Here is a 19,368-nt window from a genome sequence, read left to right as displayed (position 1 = left end):
GCACAGGGAGAGATCCATCATGTACACTGGAGTTAATTAAGCTCACAGATTCTCACTGCCCAAAATCTGGATCTTTGTTCCTGCCTAGATGGATCTGCCAGATTCTTCTTGCGTAGCTGAATGACATATCTTGGCTCAGCCTCACTTGGCAGCCTTATCTGATTCCACTTGGCCAGTAACTCAAACACTGGTGTAGCACCTGCAAAAATGCAAGTTCCTGGGTTCTGATTCATTAGGTCTGGACCGGCCCCAAGAATAAATAGTTATTCTAGATCATTCTAACCCATTCTGAGATTTGGGGGAGGGAAATACATGTAACATTTTTGATGGACTGGAACATGTATTTCCAATGGTGTTAACGCCTTTCCATCAAGGAAGACAGCAAAGAAAGGAGGAATTAAAAAAATTACTGGGAGTTTCCATCATGGCACAGAGGAATCAAATCTGACTAGGAACCATGAGGTTGCGGATTTGATCCCTGGCCTTGCTCAGTGGGTTAAGGACCCAGTATTGCCATGAGCTATGGAGTAGGTTGCAGACACAGCTCGAATCCTGCATTGCTGTGGCTGTGGCATAGGCCAGCAGCTACAGGTCCGATTTGACCCCTAGCATGGGAACCTCCATATGCTGCGGGTGTGGCCCTAAAAAAAAAAAAAAAATTACTTGAGCACCTTATACTATGCTAGAAGAAATGATTTCCTCCCCAATACGGACATTTGCTTAAGGTCATTTATAGTTAATTCCAGTATATTTTGTCCTTTTCTTTAGAGAAGTTTACTAAAAATGTGAACAATTATTCTATAGAAAACTCTTTTTTCTTTCTTTCTTTTTTTTTTTTTGTCTTATCTAGGGCTGCACCTGCAGCATATGGAGGTTCCCAGGCTAGGGATCTAATTGGAGCTGTAGTTGCCGGCCTATGTCAGAGCCACAGCAACTCAGGATCCGAGCCACATCTGTGACCTACACCACAGCTTAGTATGCAACCTACACCACAGCTCATGGCAACGCTGGATCCTTAACCCACTGAGCGGGGCTAGGGATTGAACCCGCAAACTCATGGTTCCTAGTCAGATTCGTTAACCACTGAGCCACAATGGGAACTCCAGAAAACTCTTTTAATGCAGGTATGCTTACAGATATAGTCACTCAATGATCAAAATATAAAAGAGATGGTTATTTACTTTCTGGCTGAACAAATAAAATTGGAGTTGTTCATACAAACACATTTTAAAAAATATATCCAAGAAGATAAACATTGAGATCAGCTACCAAAAACAACTTAGTATTAATTAGTACCATTAAAATGGCAGACGCATATACAAAAAAGCAAAAAGTAACTTTACCTAGACTTTATAAATGAAATGTCCTCCCTAAGAAGGGCTACAGTTTGGCTACTTGGTTTCTCCAGGGGCAGATGTGGCATCAGGAGGGGTGTTATTCTCTGCTGGTGTAGCTACAGGTCCTGCCGCAGTAGCAGTGATCTTAGATTCGGCAGGGGTGGCTTCTGGATTGGAATCAGCTCCTGTCTGACTGGAGGTGGTCTCAGTCTCATTGGAGGTGGGTTCAGTCTGAGAGGCTGAGGCTTCTTGACTGGAGCTGGCATCCATTAGAGTAGGCATGATGTCAGCTGGAGCAGGCATGGCCTCTTCTTCTGTTTCCAATTCTGTATCCTGACTTTGAACTTCCTCACCTTCTTCTACCATAGCAGGTGGTAGCTGTAATAAAGTCTAATGAAAACAAAAAACACCAATGAACACCAGTGCAAAAACAATGGTTTACAAAGCTAAGCTGTCTCATTAACATTATCTTCCTAAAAGATACTGTCAACTTTAGAATTCTCCAAGATGCTGCTGGGCATTTTATATTACAGATGAAATAATTCTGATGACAATGGCCTAGGTTTTGCTGACTCTATGGAATATGTCCATGTAGGAATCAGATAATAAGACCAGAGTACATATTAAATCTTCAGGGAGAAAAATAGAAAAAGCTATTAAATTTTTTAGCAAAGAAATTTATTGTAATGTTCTGGGAAAACAGTGGCCGGTTAGGACTGACTGCCACCCCAGCTCAATCAAGGGGCCCTGAGAGGCGTGAGGAGGAAACAAGCCTTGAGACAAGGCCATGGCATGGAAGGAGCAGCAGAGCACACTCAGCAAGAACACTGGAGACCTCTCATGTCTGGCTTCCCTGTTACTGATGGTAGTCTGCAGCCAAGGCATGGCTTTTCTCCTCAGGAATTACTTCTCTTGTTGTAAACAAAAAATTTTAAAAGCAGTATTCACAACAACTGTACAAAGTATGAAATACTTAGCAATAAAACTAATAACAAATGGGGAGTTCCCGTTGTGGCGCAGTGGAAACGAATTCAACTGGTATCCATGAGGATGCAGGTTTGATCCCCGACCTCGCTCAGTGGGTTGGGGATCCAGCATTGCCGTGAGCTGTGGTATAGGTCACAGAGGCAGCTCAGATCCTGAGTTGCTGTGGTGTAGGCCGACAGCTGCAGCTCTGATTCAACGCCTAGGCTGGGAACTTCCATATGCTGTGGATGGGACCCTAAAAAGCAAAAACAAACAAGCAAAAACTAGTAACAAATGTATAAACCTTAAATTCTGAAAACTAACAAACACTGAGGAGAGAATTCAAAGACCTCAGTAAGTGGAGAGAGAGATCATATTCATGGAAAGCAAGCCTCAATATTGTTAAGATGTTAATCTTCCCAAACTGATCCTAAACAATAATACTCAAAGATCCTAATCAAAACCTCAACAAGCTTTTCTCGGGGGTTGAAACAGGCAAGTTGGTTCTAAAATGTATAAAGAAAAGCAAAGGAACTAGAATAGCCAAAAACATTTTGAAAAAGAATAAAACTGAAGGATTCACATTATCTAATTTGAAGATTTACTATAAAGAAACTCTAATAATGGTAGTGAGGTAATGGCAAAAGGAGATACCAGAGATCAATAGAATAGAATAGAAAGTCCAGAAATAGACTCTCACATCCACAGCCAATTAATTTTTCTTTTTTTAACTAAGACAACAAGTAAGATCTTAAAAGTACTCAAGATAAAAAAAAAAATGTAACTATGTGTGGTGATGGATGTTAATCAGATTTATGGTGGTGATCATTCTGCAATATATAGAGATATTGTCATTATTTTATCTTATTTTATTTTTTTTTTAATTTTTTTGGTCTTTTTGCTATTTCTTGGGCCGCTTCCGCGGCATATGGAGGTTCCCAGGCTCGGGGTCGAATCAGAGCTGTAGCCACCGGCCTACACCAGAGCCACAGCAACGCAGGATCCGAGCCGCGTCTGCAACCTACACCACAGCTCACGGCAATGCCGGATCATTAACCCATTGAGCAAGCGCAGGGATCGAACCCGCAACCTCATGGTTCCTAGTCGGATTCGTTAACCACTGAGCCACGACAGGAACTTCATTGTCATTATTTTATATATGTGAAACTAATAAAAAGTTTTATGTCAATTTTATCTCAGTTTTTAAAACTGCTTTTTAATCTCCAAAAAAAAGACAAGGCAATTCAACAGAGGGGGAAAACACCCTATTTAAGGAAACAGTGCTGAAACAACTGAATATCCAAATGGAAATGAGTAAAATTCAACCCTACTTTATACCATCCATCTCACAACATATCATATCCCTAAATGTCAAAACTATAAAACTTCTAGAAGAAAACATTAAAAAAAAAACCTCTGTAACTTAGGGTCAGGGTAAGTTCTTTTAGGACATAAAAAGCATGAATCACAAAAGAACAGCTTGATATACTGGGACTGTCAAAATTTAAAACTCCGGTTCTTTGAAAGACACTTAACAAATGAAAACACAAGTCATAGACTAAGATAAAATATTCATAAAACAAACATCTGAAAAGGAAACTGTAGTCAGAATAAATTTTAAAACTCACAAAACTCAGTAACAATAAAACAGCCTCCTGAAATGAGCGAGAGGCCTGAACAGACACATCCTCAAAGATACAGACGGCAAATAACCATATGAAAAGATGCTCAACATCAAAAGCTATTAGAGAAATGTAAATTAAAAGAAACCCAACCATAATTAGAGTGTGTGGGCTCTCATACACTACTGGTGGGAATACAAAATGGTACAACCATTTTGTAAGACAAGTGGGCAGTTTCTTAAAGAACTGAATACGTATTTACCATACTATCCAACCACTCCACTCCTAGAAATTTACCTAAGTACAAAAACGTGTACGAGATTGTCCACGGCAACTCTATTTGTAATAGCTAAAACTGGAAGCAACCCAAATGTCCAGCAACAGAAGAATGGGTAAACTTAGCCCATCCATATAATAGACTACTCACTCAGCAATAGAAAGGAAAGGAATACCCATACATTCCAAAACATAAATGAATCTCAAAATAATTATGCTGAGTAACTGTAGGTAGCGGGGAATAAAAAGGGTTCATACTAAATGAGTCTATGTATATAAATGTCTTAAAAATGAAGGCTAATCTATCATGACAGAAAGTAGATCCTTGGTTTCCTGGAGAAGGTGGAAAAGGAATTGGTGAGGACAAGAGGGATTATCAAGGTGCGTGAGGAAAACTTTTGGCGATAACAGATACGTTCATTTTCTTGGTTTTTTTTTTTTTTTTAATTGCTGCACCTGTGGCATATGGAAGTTCCTGAGCTAGGAGTGAATTGGAGTTGTAGCCGCAGGCCTACGCCACAGCCACAGCCATGCCAGATCTGAGCCCAATCTGCAACCTATGCCACGGCTTGCAGCAACATCAGATTTCCAAACCATTGAGCAAGGCCAGGGATCAAACCTGTGTCCTCATAGAGACTACACTGGGTTCTTAACCTGCTGAGCCACAATAGGAACTCCATGTTCATTACCTTGATTGTGGGGATGGGTTCATGGATATAGACAAAATCAGAATTATTAAATTGTATACTTTAAATTCGTAGAATTTATTGTATGTCAAATTATATCTAAAAAAGCTGTTTTTAAAATAGGGATGTGGCGGAGTTTCCTGGTGGTCTAGTAGTTAGGATTCCGGGCTTTTACCACTGCAGCCCGGGTTCAATCCCTGGTCTGGGAACTGAGATTTCACATCAAGCCATTGCATGCCACAGCCAAAAAAAGGAGACTGTCACATGAACAGTAACAATTTACTTTGGTTTTGTTGGTTTCCCACAAGGAATCAAATACTTTAAAGATGTATTCTGCAACAGAGAACATTCTTCAGCAAGAAAAACATGAGTCAATTTTGAGAAAACTCACCTGATGATAATGATGTGTGGTCTGTATCAAATGCATATACATGTTGTATACAAAATTTGCCATCTGAGGCATATTCTTTATTATCTGTACTTCGTGAGATGGTCTTTCTCCATTCTAGAAGAAGGCAAAAAGAAAGTTAAGTATAGAGTGAAAAATGCTGAAAGCTAACATTTCAACAGAAGCTTATGTCTCCATCTTATGTATGAACACTATCAGGGCTCAAAGGACAGAAAATAGTCAGAGGACATTGAGATGTAAATGATAGAGTCCAATAAGGATTTCATGAAGAGGAATGATTCAACTTAAACCTAGCAAAGATTAGGAGAGAGCTAAGAGTCGCCAGCTTTTAAAATAATTTAAGGCTGGTAAGTAAAACATCAGTTTTGGTCTACTAACTCATGTGGAAGAATTAATAAGAAACAGGCAATTATTTGAATAGAAAGAAAAACCAACATGGTCTAAAGTAGTGGTCCAATACCATATATGCTCCAAAGGAAATTCTCAAGGTTATCCAGAAATAAAATGTTAAAATTCTTCTTCTCATTTATGGTTTTCTAAAAATTAAGAAGCTAACATTTGTTATTTATTTATTTATTTATCTGTCCTTTTAGGGCCGAACCCGCAGCATATGGAGGTTCCCAGGCGAGGGGTCGAATCAGAGCTACAGCCGCTGGCCCATGCCACAGCCACAGCAATGCCAGATCTGAACCACATCTGCGACCTACACCACAGCTCAAGGCAATGCCGGATCCTTAACCCACTGAACGAGGTCAGGGATCGAACCTGCATCCTCATGGCTGCTCGTCAGATTTGTTTCCACTGAGCCACGATGGGAACTCCTATTATTATTTAATATGTAGAATATCAGTAACAAAGGTGAATATTTGCCAAGGTTTTTTTGGTTTGTTTTTTACTAATAATGTCTATAGTCAAAAATGTTGGCAAATAGTAGTTCAAGGTGTAAAGTTTGTGATATCCATCACAACCATGTGAGGAGAATGTTAAATCACAGAGGTTTGGACTCTAAGACCCAGAGGTTAGGATTTAGTAGATCTGAAACAAAAATGAGGTGATTCTGAAGGAGAAGTTTCTGGTAACAATCTGAAAAACACCACTCTACTGGTGTAGGTAAAGTGGTAAAGAAAATGAAGAAAACACAAAATTTGCACTTCTGAAACCACCCTAGAATAATGATTAAGAACTTTTAAAGTCGATTATAAAATTTTTTACAAAGTCTCACCCTTTCTTAATGTAGGAACAATTCAGAAAACCAGAAAGGTAAAAAACTGTATCAAGAAAAAAGATTTTACCTTAAAGTGACAAGTTATTTAAAGTACATAAAATCAGAAATATTTAGTTCACTAAACAGCATTTCTCAGAATTAAGCAGGATGGCAATACTGCATGTGATCAGGTGTTCTCTTGATAATGGTCACTTTCTGCAATGGTCACAACTTCTGTGTGTAAAGACTGCCACACTGTTGCAATGATGAAATACTGTCTTCAAAGTATGGAAGGCTTTTTGTTTTTATTTGTTTGCTTATTTTCTGGTGGCTTTGCTGAGAGCCGACTCTGCCGAGATGCAGTGCTGCTCAGCTCTCCTCCCACTCACACTCTCTGGAGCAGAGGACCATAAGATGCTCTTAGCTCTCAGTCCCACAGGACTTGAGTCTATAGTACTGTCTGGAGCACCAGTTTCCAAGCCTTCTGTTCCTTGGTGACTCTAGGTATATCTACAACCCTTGGCTAGGAAGCACCTGGAGAGTGTGTTAAACCTGAAGACCCTGAAGCTCTGCCTCAGACCTCTCACCAGGACTGTGCCTGTTTAACAGTCAGTCCATGGAAGACTGAGAACGCCAGCCTGACACGTGAGGCTATACGTGAATTTCTCTGCAGCAGCATTTCTTGAAAAAATAATAAAAAATTTTTAAAAGTCCATAGCATTATAAAACAAAGAATTTTACCTTTTTTTGTTTGTCTGTTTAAAGAAGGGTAAGGAAAAGACGTATACTGTGAACATTTAAGACAGTTTTGTTTAATACTCAACGGACCTTCAAGACATTTCATTAAATGAAAAACACAAAACTCAAAAGTCTATAGTATGCTGACCTTTATGTAGGAAAGAAAACAATATAAGGAAATAAAGAGGCATCTGCTCCTTTGTGCAAAAGGAAAACAAAGATGAGGCAAAAACTCAAGAGATAAGTTACTGGAGTTGGGAAGTGGTGGTGGGAAAGGGGAGAGTAGGAGGGGATAGGAAAGGGCAGCAGGAATGAGGAGAGCATGGAACTTCTCTGAGTAAGTTTTTTTGTTAAGTTTATGTGCTGTCCCCCTCCCACCCTTTCCCACAATGTAAGCTTCTTATGGGTTCTCTAAAAGCTAATTAATTTATATTCTGTTATCAAGTAGTCAATTAAGTTCTTCTCACAAAGCTGAAGAGAGGCAATATAGTACAATGATTACAGCACATGGACTCTGGAGTCAGACTGCATGGGCTCTTTTTTTTTTGGCTACACCCCGAGCATAGGGAACATAGTGAAGTTTCCTGGCTAGGGCTCAAATTCAAGCTGTAGCTTCAACCTATGGACCTAATGCCACAGCTGCAACAACACTGCATCCTTTACCTGCTGTGCCACATTGGAAACCCCTGCCTAGGTTTTTAAATCTTGATTTCTACACCTACTAGTGGTATAGCCAAACTACTTTACTTCTCTGATCCAAGTTTACAACGTGTGGAGAGTGAAGTTAATAAGAAAACCTACTGAAAAGGGCTGTTACTGAGATGAAAAAAGAAAACCTATGTAATACAACATTTATTGAGTAGTTTTTACATACACTACCTTGTTTCATCACAGTAACTTATTCAATAGGTTTTCTTATTAACCCCATTTTCCATATGTTTGAAACAGGATCAGAGAATTTTTTTTAAATTGATTTTTATTTTTTCCATTATAGTTGGTTTACAGTGTTCTGTCAATTTCTAATGTACAGCAAAGTGACCCAGTCACACATATGTACACATTCTTTTTCTCACCTTACCCTCCATCATGTTTCATCATAAGTGACTAGATATAGTTCCCTGTGCTATGTACAGCAGGATAGATCAGACAAGTTGTCTGATATGCAGTGGTGGGTACTCAACAAATGTTAGCTGGTGTTACTATTTCTACATAGACGATCTAATTTAGTTCCTTAGTGTAAGGAGCATTCTAAACCAGGGACTGGATGATCTACGTGATGATGTTTCTTGCTAACCATGGTCTCCTCTGAGAAATGCTGCCCTCTACAATGAACAAAGAAGTCTTACCTTTCTACTGGTTGGGAAAGGTTCTGTTGGAATGATATGCAAATGAAGTGGGCGGGCTGTAAGCTGGCTGAAGGCTGGAGTTAGTTCAAAACAATTTTGGAAGAGGGATACTCTGGCGAAGATATAAAGTCCAAGTCTGGCTCTAGACATGGCCACTACTAAGCGACGAACATCCCTTTGAGAAACAAACAAAATTAACATATTTCAAGATTAATATTTATGCAGCCTTAAAAATAATTCCACTAAATATTCCTGTTGAGCTGTGGCAATAAAAAGTTAAGTCTGATAAAAACTTAACAGAACAGGAGTTCCCTTGTGACACAGCTGGTTAAGGATCTGGTGTTGCTATGGCTGTGGTGCAGGCTGTAACTATAGCATGGGTTTGATCCCTGGCCTAGGAACTTTCACATGTTCCAAGTGTGGCCAAACACACACACACACACCAAAACAAGAACAACAACAAAAACCAAAAAACTTAACGGAATAAACAGTTAAGTTAATCAACACAATGTTTCTAGTAAATCAATAAGTTATTGCTTTATTGCTAAACTCTATATTGGTTTTTTTTTTTTAAACAGGGAGAGGGGAGGAGAATATCACACACACAAAAAACAATGCAATGATTAAAAATGTTTAAGTAGCTATATTAAGTATTATGGTATAGTTCATCTGTCAATTACCAACTTACTAAATCACTACCACTGAGGCTATCTGAACCAGTCCTTTCCAAATTCCCAGGCCATGTCAAGTTTAAAAGGTCAAATTTTACTTCCTAGATAGCTTTTTTACCATACTATACTATTTATAGTAATAATTACAAATACAAACAGAAATATAGTAATGATGACATGATGTAACATAATAATACCATGTTTTATTCATGCATTTACTCTAGTACCTAGACCCAATGTCTGGCCCATAAGATTCAAGGTTCACATATAAAAATGCCAAAATGAATGATCCAACTATACATGTAGCTGGCTATATGATGAATGATGGCAGTTTTCTTTATCTTTTAAAAAGAATATGTTCTTAAAACTTTATCTGGAGTTGCTGCTATGGGATCAGTGGGATCCTACAATGGATCAGTGGCATCTCTGCAATGCCAGGGTACAGGTTCAATCCCTAGCCCAGCACAGTGGGTTGAAGGATCCAGTGTTGCTACAACTGCGGCGTAGGTTGCAACTATGGCTTGATCTAATCCCTGGCCTGGGAACTCTATGTGCCGCGGGAAGGCAAAACAACAACAACAAAAAATCCACAAAAACCCTTTATCTGAATGTATTTGAATCAAATAGATTTATACAAGAGTGACTATGTTAGTCTAATTTCACCTCACTATTACTTAGACCGTGTTTCTGTGGAAAAGCTAGTTTCGGTTTCAAATACAGAGGGCAAGTTGTTTTTTCTAAATGCTCTTAGATTGCTTTTTTTTTTTATTATTATTATTTTCCCACTGTACAGCAAGGGGGTCAGGTTATCCTTACATGTATACATTACAATTACATTTTTTCCCCCACCCTTTGTTCTGTTTTTTTTGGTCTTTTTGCCTCTTCTAGGGCCACTCCTGAGGCTATGGAAGTTCCCAGGCCAGGGGTCTAATCAGAGCTGTAGCCGCCGGCCTACGCCGCAGCCATAGCAATGCAGGATCCAAGCCGCGTCTGTGACCCACACTACAGCTCACGGCAACGCCAGATCCTTAACCCACTGAGTGAGGCCAGGGATCGAACTTGCAACCTTATGGTTCCTAGTTGGATTCGCCAACCACTAAGCCACAACGGGAACTCCTTAGATGGCTATTTAAATTTGTAATTATTCTACTAAAGAGAAGACTTTCATGAGTAATAATAAAATCTGGTACAATCATTCCTAATTCCTAAAAGAAAGTGTTAAAGAGTGTTAGATCAAATGTTACAGAGATCATAAAATAACCTGACAGAGAACTGGGAATTGGAATATTTATCAAATCACTTTTCTTTGTCTCTGCATATTGTGAGATATCTGGGGAATATCTCTAATTCAGCCTCATTTTCTATTGTGTTTTATGGCCTTGATAAGGATCTATTGTCCCTTATCAGGAGGGACTGTGCAACATCAGTACGTGATCGCAGCTTTGTTGGGGGGATATCCCTACCCCCCACCAACCCAAACTAAGAGATGTTCACTTAGTTAAAAAGGAGAAAACATACCCTTCTGCAGAAGCTTTGAAGAATTTCTACATTTGTCACACAGAGGATTCACAAAGAAAATGTTATCTTCTAGGTTACTGCAAGTCATTTTTTATTTCCTCTACATCCCTTAGAAACCCAAGGGGTCCTGCTATAGGTGGGTGGTTCCAAAATGAGTAACTGGATGTACAATGCTAGAAATACTTAGCATGAGTTCTCACACAATTATAAAGGAAATCATGGTTAAAACCATGTTGTCAGGGGCGGGGGTGTGGTGGAAGGAGGTGACCCAAACTGTTGTTTTCATGGTAACCCCTATATAATGATATTCAGTTCTCCCCTTTTCATCCAGAAGGCTCTATCCCTAGGCGGAACACAGACACAGTGTTGCTGCAGTGACAATGAACCTGCTCCTCTGAGGAAAATTTTCCCTCTAGTCCTCAGTGCTGCAATGCAGTGAAACAGCTCTAGTAAGCTTGATCTCCACCGTACATGAGGCGAATTAGACTAAAATCTTCTGCGGATTCAAATGTAGGTATTTTCCAAGGATAGGTTTAATGTCTCCCCCACTGGTTTCTAAGCTCCATGGGGCAGAGATAATGATTTACTACTATTTATAAAGAATCCTGCACATTGCTAGTTTCACCAAAGAGATGGATCTGAGAAAATTGCTTAAATGAATGTCCAAACACTACACACATCATAAACTACCAGGCAAAACAGTAAAGTATGACAGCTCTAAGGTTCCTTAGAGCTCTGTCTTGAAACCAGGGCAATGAGAACTACCAGCTTCTTTCACAGCCCCCAGAAGGTGGTTGGATAGAAACAGCACTGTTAAACAATAAGCCACCACTCTGATAGAACCCTATGAAAAGACAACACAGCAAAGTTACAGTTTTACCACTTAGCTCTGAAGCAGCCACAAGCCTTTCTATTTGTAGCTGGGCTATTCAAGTCAGCAGGGACAAGAACAATGAATGCTGGAAAAGAGACTAGAAATGTCTCACTGTTCTAGCATCTAAACAGCTCCACAGTATCCTAAAACAGGTCTCTGGAACTGAGGCTGAATAGCCTGGCTCCTAAACAATAGCCTGATTAGTCTACCCTGGTTGAAAGAAAGATTTGGGTAAAATAAATATGGTAGGCACTTGAAAAACAGCTTAGCAACTTCTTAAAGGGTTAAACTTAAGAGTTACCATGTGACCCAGCAGTTCAACTCCTAGGTCCATGCCCAGGAGAAAGGAAAACATAGTTCTACAGAAAAACTTGTTCATGAATGTTCATGTCCTAATAGCCGAAACGTGGAAGCCCAACCCAAGTATCCATTAACTAATGAATGAATGAATAAAAAGTAATGTATTCACACGATGAAATACTATCTGGAAATTAAAAGGAATGAAATACTGACACATGCTACAACATGGATAAATCTTGAACATATCATGCTAAGTGATTTTATTTTTTTTATATGAAGTGTCCAGAATAGGCAGATCTATAGGCATAGAGCAGAACAGTGCTTGCCAAGGGCTTGAGGGAAAGGTGATAAGTAGTTTCTTGTTAGGGTGATGAAAATGTTCTAAAATTGTGATAATAGCTGCATAATTCTATGAATATTACAAATCACTAAACTGTACACTTAAAATAGGGGAATTATGTGGTATGTGAATTATATCTCAATAAAGCTGTTATTAAGAGAGAGAGACGGAAGAAAATTGATTCCCTTGGTCTCTTGAAACTTGAAAAACAAAATATTTTACTACTTCTTGGAAAAAGAAAGATACGAAAGATGATGCTATCTACAAAGCAAAAAAATTCTATGAAGAAGTTGATAAAATTCTAGCTAAGATACCTAAGCTATCTGGATAGCTGAATCATAAATAATGGGTAAACTGACATTTCCCCTTTATACTTTAAGAATATTACACTATCCAGCATCCTTCAAAGAAGCAGCTAGACTTCCAAAACAAATGCTTGCCAATACAAAGCAGATTAATTTATCTGCATAAAGAAAATTTGCATATGTAAGTCAACAATGAAGTCAGGTTCTTTTTTAAGCCTTCATTTATAAGCATTTTATCATTGTCATCTAAGTTTCCAGAGAAGTTAGTCAAAGAACAGCATGGGAATAAAGTCATGGGAATGTGAAAAAGACACAAGCATTACAGAGTAAGAAAAAAAGAGGAGAGGAAGCAGTATTCACATATTCACACCAAGTCTGGTTGAGAGATTTTAATTATGTAAATCATAATGATGCCCTCTTCAGACAGCAGCTATAAATTTCAATGCAGAAATGGAACTGCTTTTTAGAAAAGTCTCCCAAAAACACATCTGACACTTAAGCAAAAATATACTATATTCCAGAATGCTGTAGTCTTGAAACAATTTCTTGAAACATTACAACTTTGTTTACTTTTACATAAAAGTTATCAGTCTAACGGAACCTAATCACTCTGGGTTAAGCACCCAATAGATCTTGACTTAATGACAACATTATGAGGGCTTACAGAATTTTCTTTTTATATCCACCAAATAAAATAAAATGAACTCTTAAGAGTTTTCTAGTAAGATATGTGAGACAAAGTTTTGTATAAAACTAAATGGCTGCTCTGTAATAAGAAGATATTATTTCCATAAATCTCTAGCACATAAATACATCACAATAAATGATAAAAATAGATTACTGTTTGTTTTGACAATCCTTAATCCTGGGAGAACAAATGGTTCCTTTATCCTCTAACACTGAAGCTAAAAGACTGTATGGGGGAAAGTCAGAAATCTTGTGCAATGACAAACTGATGACTCTTAAAAGTCTCAAGACTTTTTATAACTTCACCTCCATTAATTTCTGGCATTCCAACAACTATGCGATAAATACATATATTTATATATATATTAAGACTTTATGATTAAATGCTATCTCTGAATGTTCCTGAAGAGTAAAAAAGTTAAAATTACCAAAACATTTAAGATTCAAAAAATTTGGAAGCAATGGCAATGATTAACTAACTACACGAAGAACTTCATACTATTTATATTCCAAGAAAAAGCACCAAAAGTTGCCATAAGAATTAACCGTATTTTAAACTTAAAATTTAAAACTACTTAGCCACAGAAGCTCAAAACTGAAGCAGATAGCAAAGTTCAACACCACTATGAAAATTTTTCCTTACATACCTCAGATGGCCCACTGCCCTGGTTCGTACTAGAGAGAGAAGAATATAATCATTCTGTTGACCTTGAAATCTGTCAACAGTTGTCACCTGGGGGGATAAAAGGGAAAATACGGTGTATTTTTAAAAGTAAAAGCTCTAGAGGGATGATTTAAATAATGTTCTAGAAATAAAAATCTTACTCTCCCAAAAGAACACAACTATCATATACTTGGAATTGAAAGAACAAGTTAATGAACATTATGAAATAAACCATGATAACCAGATTAGCCTATGTTCCTATGTTATTCATACTTACAGCACTCCTCTGGATAACTAAACACCTATTCGTGGAGTTAACAGTCTTCTCCCTATTAGATTACTCAGCTCCATGAAAGCAGGAACTGTGTTTAGCTAATTGTATACCTAGGATCCCAATTTGATGCCCAGCAGCATTTTAAGTGCACAATTTGATAAAATATGACAATATATACAACCACATAACTGCCATCACAATCAAAATTTCCATCACCTTAGTCCCTTTTGTCATCAAATCTGTATCCTCTGGCCCCATATAACCACTGATGTGCTTTCTGTCACAACAGATAGTTTTTTTGCCAACTCTAGGATTCTATAAAAATGGAATCATAAAGTATGTGCTCTTTCTTGTCTGGCTTCTTTCACTCAACATTAATGCTTCTGAGAGTCATCCATGGGTTACACACATTAAAAGTTCATACCTTCTCACTGTTGAATAGTATTCCACTGAATGAATATATTCACTCATCTGCTTATGGCATTTGGGTTGTCTCTAGTTTGGGGCTATTGTGAATAAAGCTGCAATGTACATTCATGTATAAATTTTTTTAATACATGTTTTTACTGTTCTTGGATAAATACCTGGGGATAAAACTGCTGAACTATGTGGTAAGTGTTTAGCTTTATAAGAAAACTGTCGAACTGTTCTCCAAAGTTGCTGTACCACTTTACACATTTACCAGCAATGTTCCAGTTTCAGAGTTCTAGCTGCTCCACATCCTTGCCAACACTTGGTATACTATCAGTCTTTATAATTTTAGCCATTCTATCGGTATGTGGCAGAACCTCACTGTAAGTTTAATTTACATTTCCTTGACAACTAGTGACAGTAAGCATTTTTTCATGTGCTTATTGCCCATTTGTACGTCGTTTTTATATATAATGATTTTAATTTTTTTCCATGATAGCTGGTTTACAGTGTTCTGTCAATTTTCACTGTACAGCATGGTGACCCAGTTACACATACATGTATGCATTCTTTTTTCTCACATTATCATGTTCCATTGTAAGTGACCAAACATAGTTCCCAGTGCTACACAGCAGGATCTCATTGCTAATCCATTCCAAAGGCAATAAATAGTCTATATGTCTTCTTGTATGAAGTATCTGTCCAATTCACTTGCCAATTTTGTACTGGGATACCCATGTTTTACAATGACTTTTATAGGAGTTGATATATTCTGGGTATAAGTCCTTTTGTTCATATGTGTTGATATTATAACCTGGAAGTCCTGCTACCATCCTGACCAGGTGGAGAGCTTGTCTGAGGGCTGGGCTCATACACTGAGAATGTCAGAGCAGAAGGATGAAATGAACCTTGGTCTTTGATGACATCATTGAGTTGCTTTGTAACCCAACCCTGGAGCCACGAACGGTACTTTCATCTTCTTGTTATGAGAGAGAGTAACTTTTCTTATTGTTTGAGTTTTGTTTTTCTGTTACTTATAAATAAAAGGACTCAGACACTTAGGTTCTTCTACCTAAACTTTCAAAATTTCAAGGCTATTGGTTTCTCATCTTCACTATCCTTTATGATAGTTCTACAGTGTCTGTTCCTCCCCATATTCCTTTTAGTTTTGTCTTCATTTCTTTAATTTTGTTTTATTTTCTTCCTGCTCACATTTTGCCTCTCTTGGGTTCTTCGCTTTCTCTGCTTTGCAGCCTTCCCTCACAGAAATGGGTACTTCATTATTTTAAAATTCATACCAAATGTGCCTTCAAAATTTCCATCTGTTCTAGGCTGACATGTTTTCTGAAGCATATTATCTCATCAAATAATATATGCTGATGCTCTGTCACTCATTTATAAATTGAGTTTGTGCTAATTTCCTTTTCCCCTCTATTTCACTACTGCATACCTGGGTTTCTTAGGTTAGCAACATGCAAAAGGTTAAGCTGGGGTGAAGAGGACTATTTTTTAAAGACTTGGTGATTTTCACAACAGATGGTTCTCCTTTCCACTGCTACTATAGAGACAGTCTATTTTTTTTCAAATAGAGCTCATTTGTAGTCTTCTCAGAACCAATCTGGGACCAGGAAGGCTTCTGCTCACCCCAATTCCTGCATCTGTTGTTGCATAAAAGGGATGTGGCTCTTATATTTCAAAGTATGCCCTCACTTTAAGGAAGTATGTTTTTGTTGCTGGCACTTTGAAGACTGGTCCCCTACATTTTCTTCTTCCCACATTTTCTTCCTGATCTTAGTCACCTGACCTGCATCATTTCACTAAAAATGGGATTTGTTTTCTCCTCCTCTCATTTTCCTCTTACTTGTGGATGATTTCCAAGAAAAGGTGAAAGAGGAGTTCCCGTCGTGGTGCAGTGGTTAACGAGTCTGACTAGGAACCATGACGTTGTGGGTTCGATCCCTGGCCTTGCTCAGCGGGTTAAGGATCTGGCATTGCCATGAGCTGTGGTGTAGGTCACAGATGAGGCTCGGATCCCGTGTTGCTGTGGCTGTGGTGTAGGCCGGCAGCTACAGCTCCAATTGGACCCCTAGCCTGGGAACCTCCACATGCCTCGGGAGCAGCCCTAGAAAAGACCAAAAAAAAAGGAAAAGGTGAAAGAGCTTTTATTTTTTATTTTTATTTTTTGCTTTTTAGGGCCACACCCACAGCATATGGAGGTTCCCAGGCTAGGGGTTGAATCAGAACTACAGCTGCTAGCCTACGCCACAGCCACAGCCACTCCAGATCCGAGTCACATCTGTGACTTACACCACACTCATGGCAACGCCTGATCCTTAACCCACTGCGCGAGGCCAGGGATTGAACCTGCATCGTCATGGATACTAGTCAGATTTGTTTCTGCTGTGTCGCAAAGGGAACTCCCTGAAAGAGCTTTTATACAGCCATGTTCACAACCAAAGTCCTAATTTCATCATTACTAATACTTATATTTTGTTATTCTTTCTCATTTTTCAAACCTTTATTGATAAATCCAGCATTCTCATTTTTATTCATATTAATCTATCTTATCACATAAAAAATTTTAAAAGTATGAAAAAAGTTCCTAAAGTATGAATGTACTTTATTATTACCCCCCCCCCCCTTTGTTTTGGCTGCACCTGCGGCATGTGGAAGTTCCCTGGCCAGGCACTGAACCTGCGCTGCAGTTGCGACCTGTGCCACAGCCATGGCAATGTTGGATCCTTAACTGGCTGTGCCACACGGGACCTTCCTTTATGATTTTTCTTTATCCCCAAGAAAAAACACTTTCCTATATACAATAAGAAGCAGTAAAAATTATACCTTTGTAAAAAAAAGAAAATAAAAAATGCTATAATACTGTTTCTACTATAACAGTATATAAACAGTTTCATTAGACACTTCACCAACAAAAAGTTTTGGAAACATTTATTCTGATTCCCATCAACAAAAATCTTCAGTGTGATAGTTGAGATAGACATTCATGGCAAACCAATGACTGTCAGACTTAATTCCCAGAGAATTTGTAATTTATAGAGTTTCTATTATTTGATTTTCTCACATATCTTAAAAGGAGATAGCAAAGAAACCAAGTAGAACAGACATATAAATCTTTCCATCTTGTCAACAAAATGAAGAAAAGAACATACTATACTTATAAAATTACCTTATTTGGTCTTCCAATCAATGGATTGCTCCCACATCGTCTGTTGATGATGTCCCGAATAAGATGCTTTTGCCCATTATATGTGGTTAGAATACTGATTTTGTCAGCAGGGTAACCAAGTAAACACATGTACATAAAAAGTGCCACTACATATTCTGCCTCTCCAAGATTCTGTAATGCAAACATTAACCAGATTGTGTATTTATTTCCATTTATAGAGAAAATAGTTAACTAGCACAATTTGTTCATTTATCACATCTCAAGAAGTAAAAAGTTAATAACTTGGACAAGTGAACACCTTTCATAAAACTGAGAAGTAACTTACCCTAGGTTAACACTGATAAATAAAAAAACAGTATGTGGTAATTACTTCCCTTTGATATCTGCTATATATGGAACAATCATAAAATAAAAGTTACCCACTTAAAGGCTTAATATTTCTGAGAGCACAACAGCTATAATGCAGATCAAGAGTGCTCTGCTACAGCATACTGCAACTACAGTTACGGGAAAAAAAATTAACACCAAGAAGCAATGTAACTATCTTAGAAGCCAGTAGAAAATCAAGTCTAATAGCATATACATCGAGCAGTACTGTACTCCTCTACTTTTACACAATGTCTTTCCTTCTTCCTCATACATCTTAGTACTTTTTGTATGTTTTGTGCTTGTTCTCTTACTGATAGTTGCCATCTCTACCAGACCACTTTAGGTGTGAAGAGGATGTGGCCTCAAATAAATCATCCTGGCTTACTGGAAATGTAGAGACTCTAGTTAAAGACTGACGGAGAGGGGTTTAAAACCAAGGCTTAACTTGAAAGTGAGGAAGCATATACAAGACTGTTTTGTCCAGTTCGTAGAGATTAAACTGAAGTAACAGATGAGAGAAGAAAGCAAATTGAGAAAGTAAACTTAATATGAAAATCAAAAAAGAGACAAAAAGTGGGATTTCACGTAAAGGCAATAGGAAAATTACAGAAGGACCTTCAGAAAAATCATTTATATTCTGGTGACACAGTGACACACAGCTTGAGTTATCTCTTCATTTAAATTTTCTAGTTCTTCAGAAGACAGGAACCTTATGCCAGTGTAAATCTATTTTCTAAACTGAAAGCAAACTACATTTATCTAAGCATCAACTCTAATACAGATAAAAGAACAATTTTGGGGGACGTGCTGTCAGATTTTTTGCTATAATTTGTACATATTTCTATATATATGTTTTGCTGTTCCTTTCTAAAAATAAAGTGGAACACTATAGATATATTCTGTAACTGGATTTTTTTTTTTTCCATTTAACATAGCATAAACATTTTTCCTGAAAGTAAACCAAGTTATGATGGGATTAGCACTCTTAGTAGCTATTCAGTGTTTCATTTTAGGGAATAATCATGTAATTAATTCCTATTGATAAGACATTCAGGTTGTTTCTTCTTTTCAAAATAATCTCCAGTAAAAGAAAAAGATGTGGTAAACATTTTACCACATAAATTTTTGCAAATTTACCCATTCTTTTTAAGGATAAATTCCTTGAAGTGAGAACCCTGCTTTTAATA

The 19,368-nt window shown here is 37.8% G+C and overlaps 1 protein-coding gene across 3 annotated transcripts in view; it reads right to left on the bottom strand.

The window, feature by feature from the left end:
• Nucleotides 1-1,101: 1,101 nt before the first annotated feature.
• AQR (aquarius intron-binding spliceosomal factor) overlaps nt 1,102-19,368 on the bottom strand; it is a 97,929-nt gene continuing 79,662 nt past the window's right edge. For all 3 annotated transcript variants that reach the window (XM_084975059.1, XM_084975054.1, XM_021098271.2), the window contains exons 31-35: nt 17,813-17,983; nt 13,927-14,012; nt 8,585-8,759; nt 5,279-5,392; nt 1,102-1,727 (exon numbers count right to left, since the gene is read on the bottom strand). In XM_084975059.1, coding sequence (XP_084831185.1) covers nt 1,392-1,727; nt 5,279-5,392; nt 8,585-8,759; nt 13,927-14,012; nt 17,813-17,983 — 882 coding nt within the window. In that variant the 3' untranslated portion in view covers nt 1,102-1,391. The remainder of the gene's footprint in view (nt 1,728-5,278; nt 5,393-8,584; nt 8,760-13,926; nt 14,013-17,812; nt 17,984-19,368) is intronic.

Source organism: Sus scrofa, chromosome 1 (genome assembly GCF_054392235.1).
Source record: "Sus scrofa isolate SSC_HxYL_T2T_F1_AM1 chromosome 1, Sscrofa_HxYL_maternal_Yorkshire_Landrace_v2.0, whole genome shotgun sequence".
Lineage (NCBI taxonomy): Eukaryota > Metazoa > Chordata > Mammalia > Artiodactyla > Suidae > Sus > Sus scrofa.
Note: the sequence above shows the minus strand (reverse complement) of the source record. Positions and strands in the feature narration are given on the sequence as shown.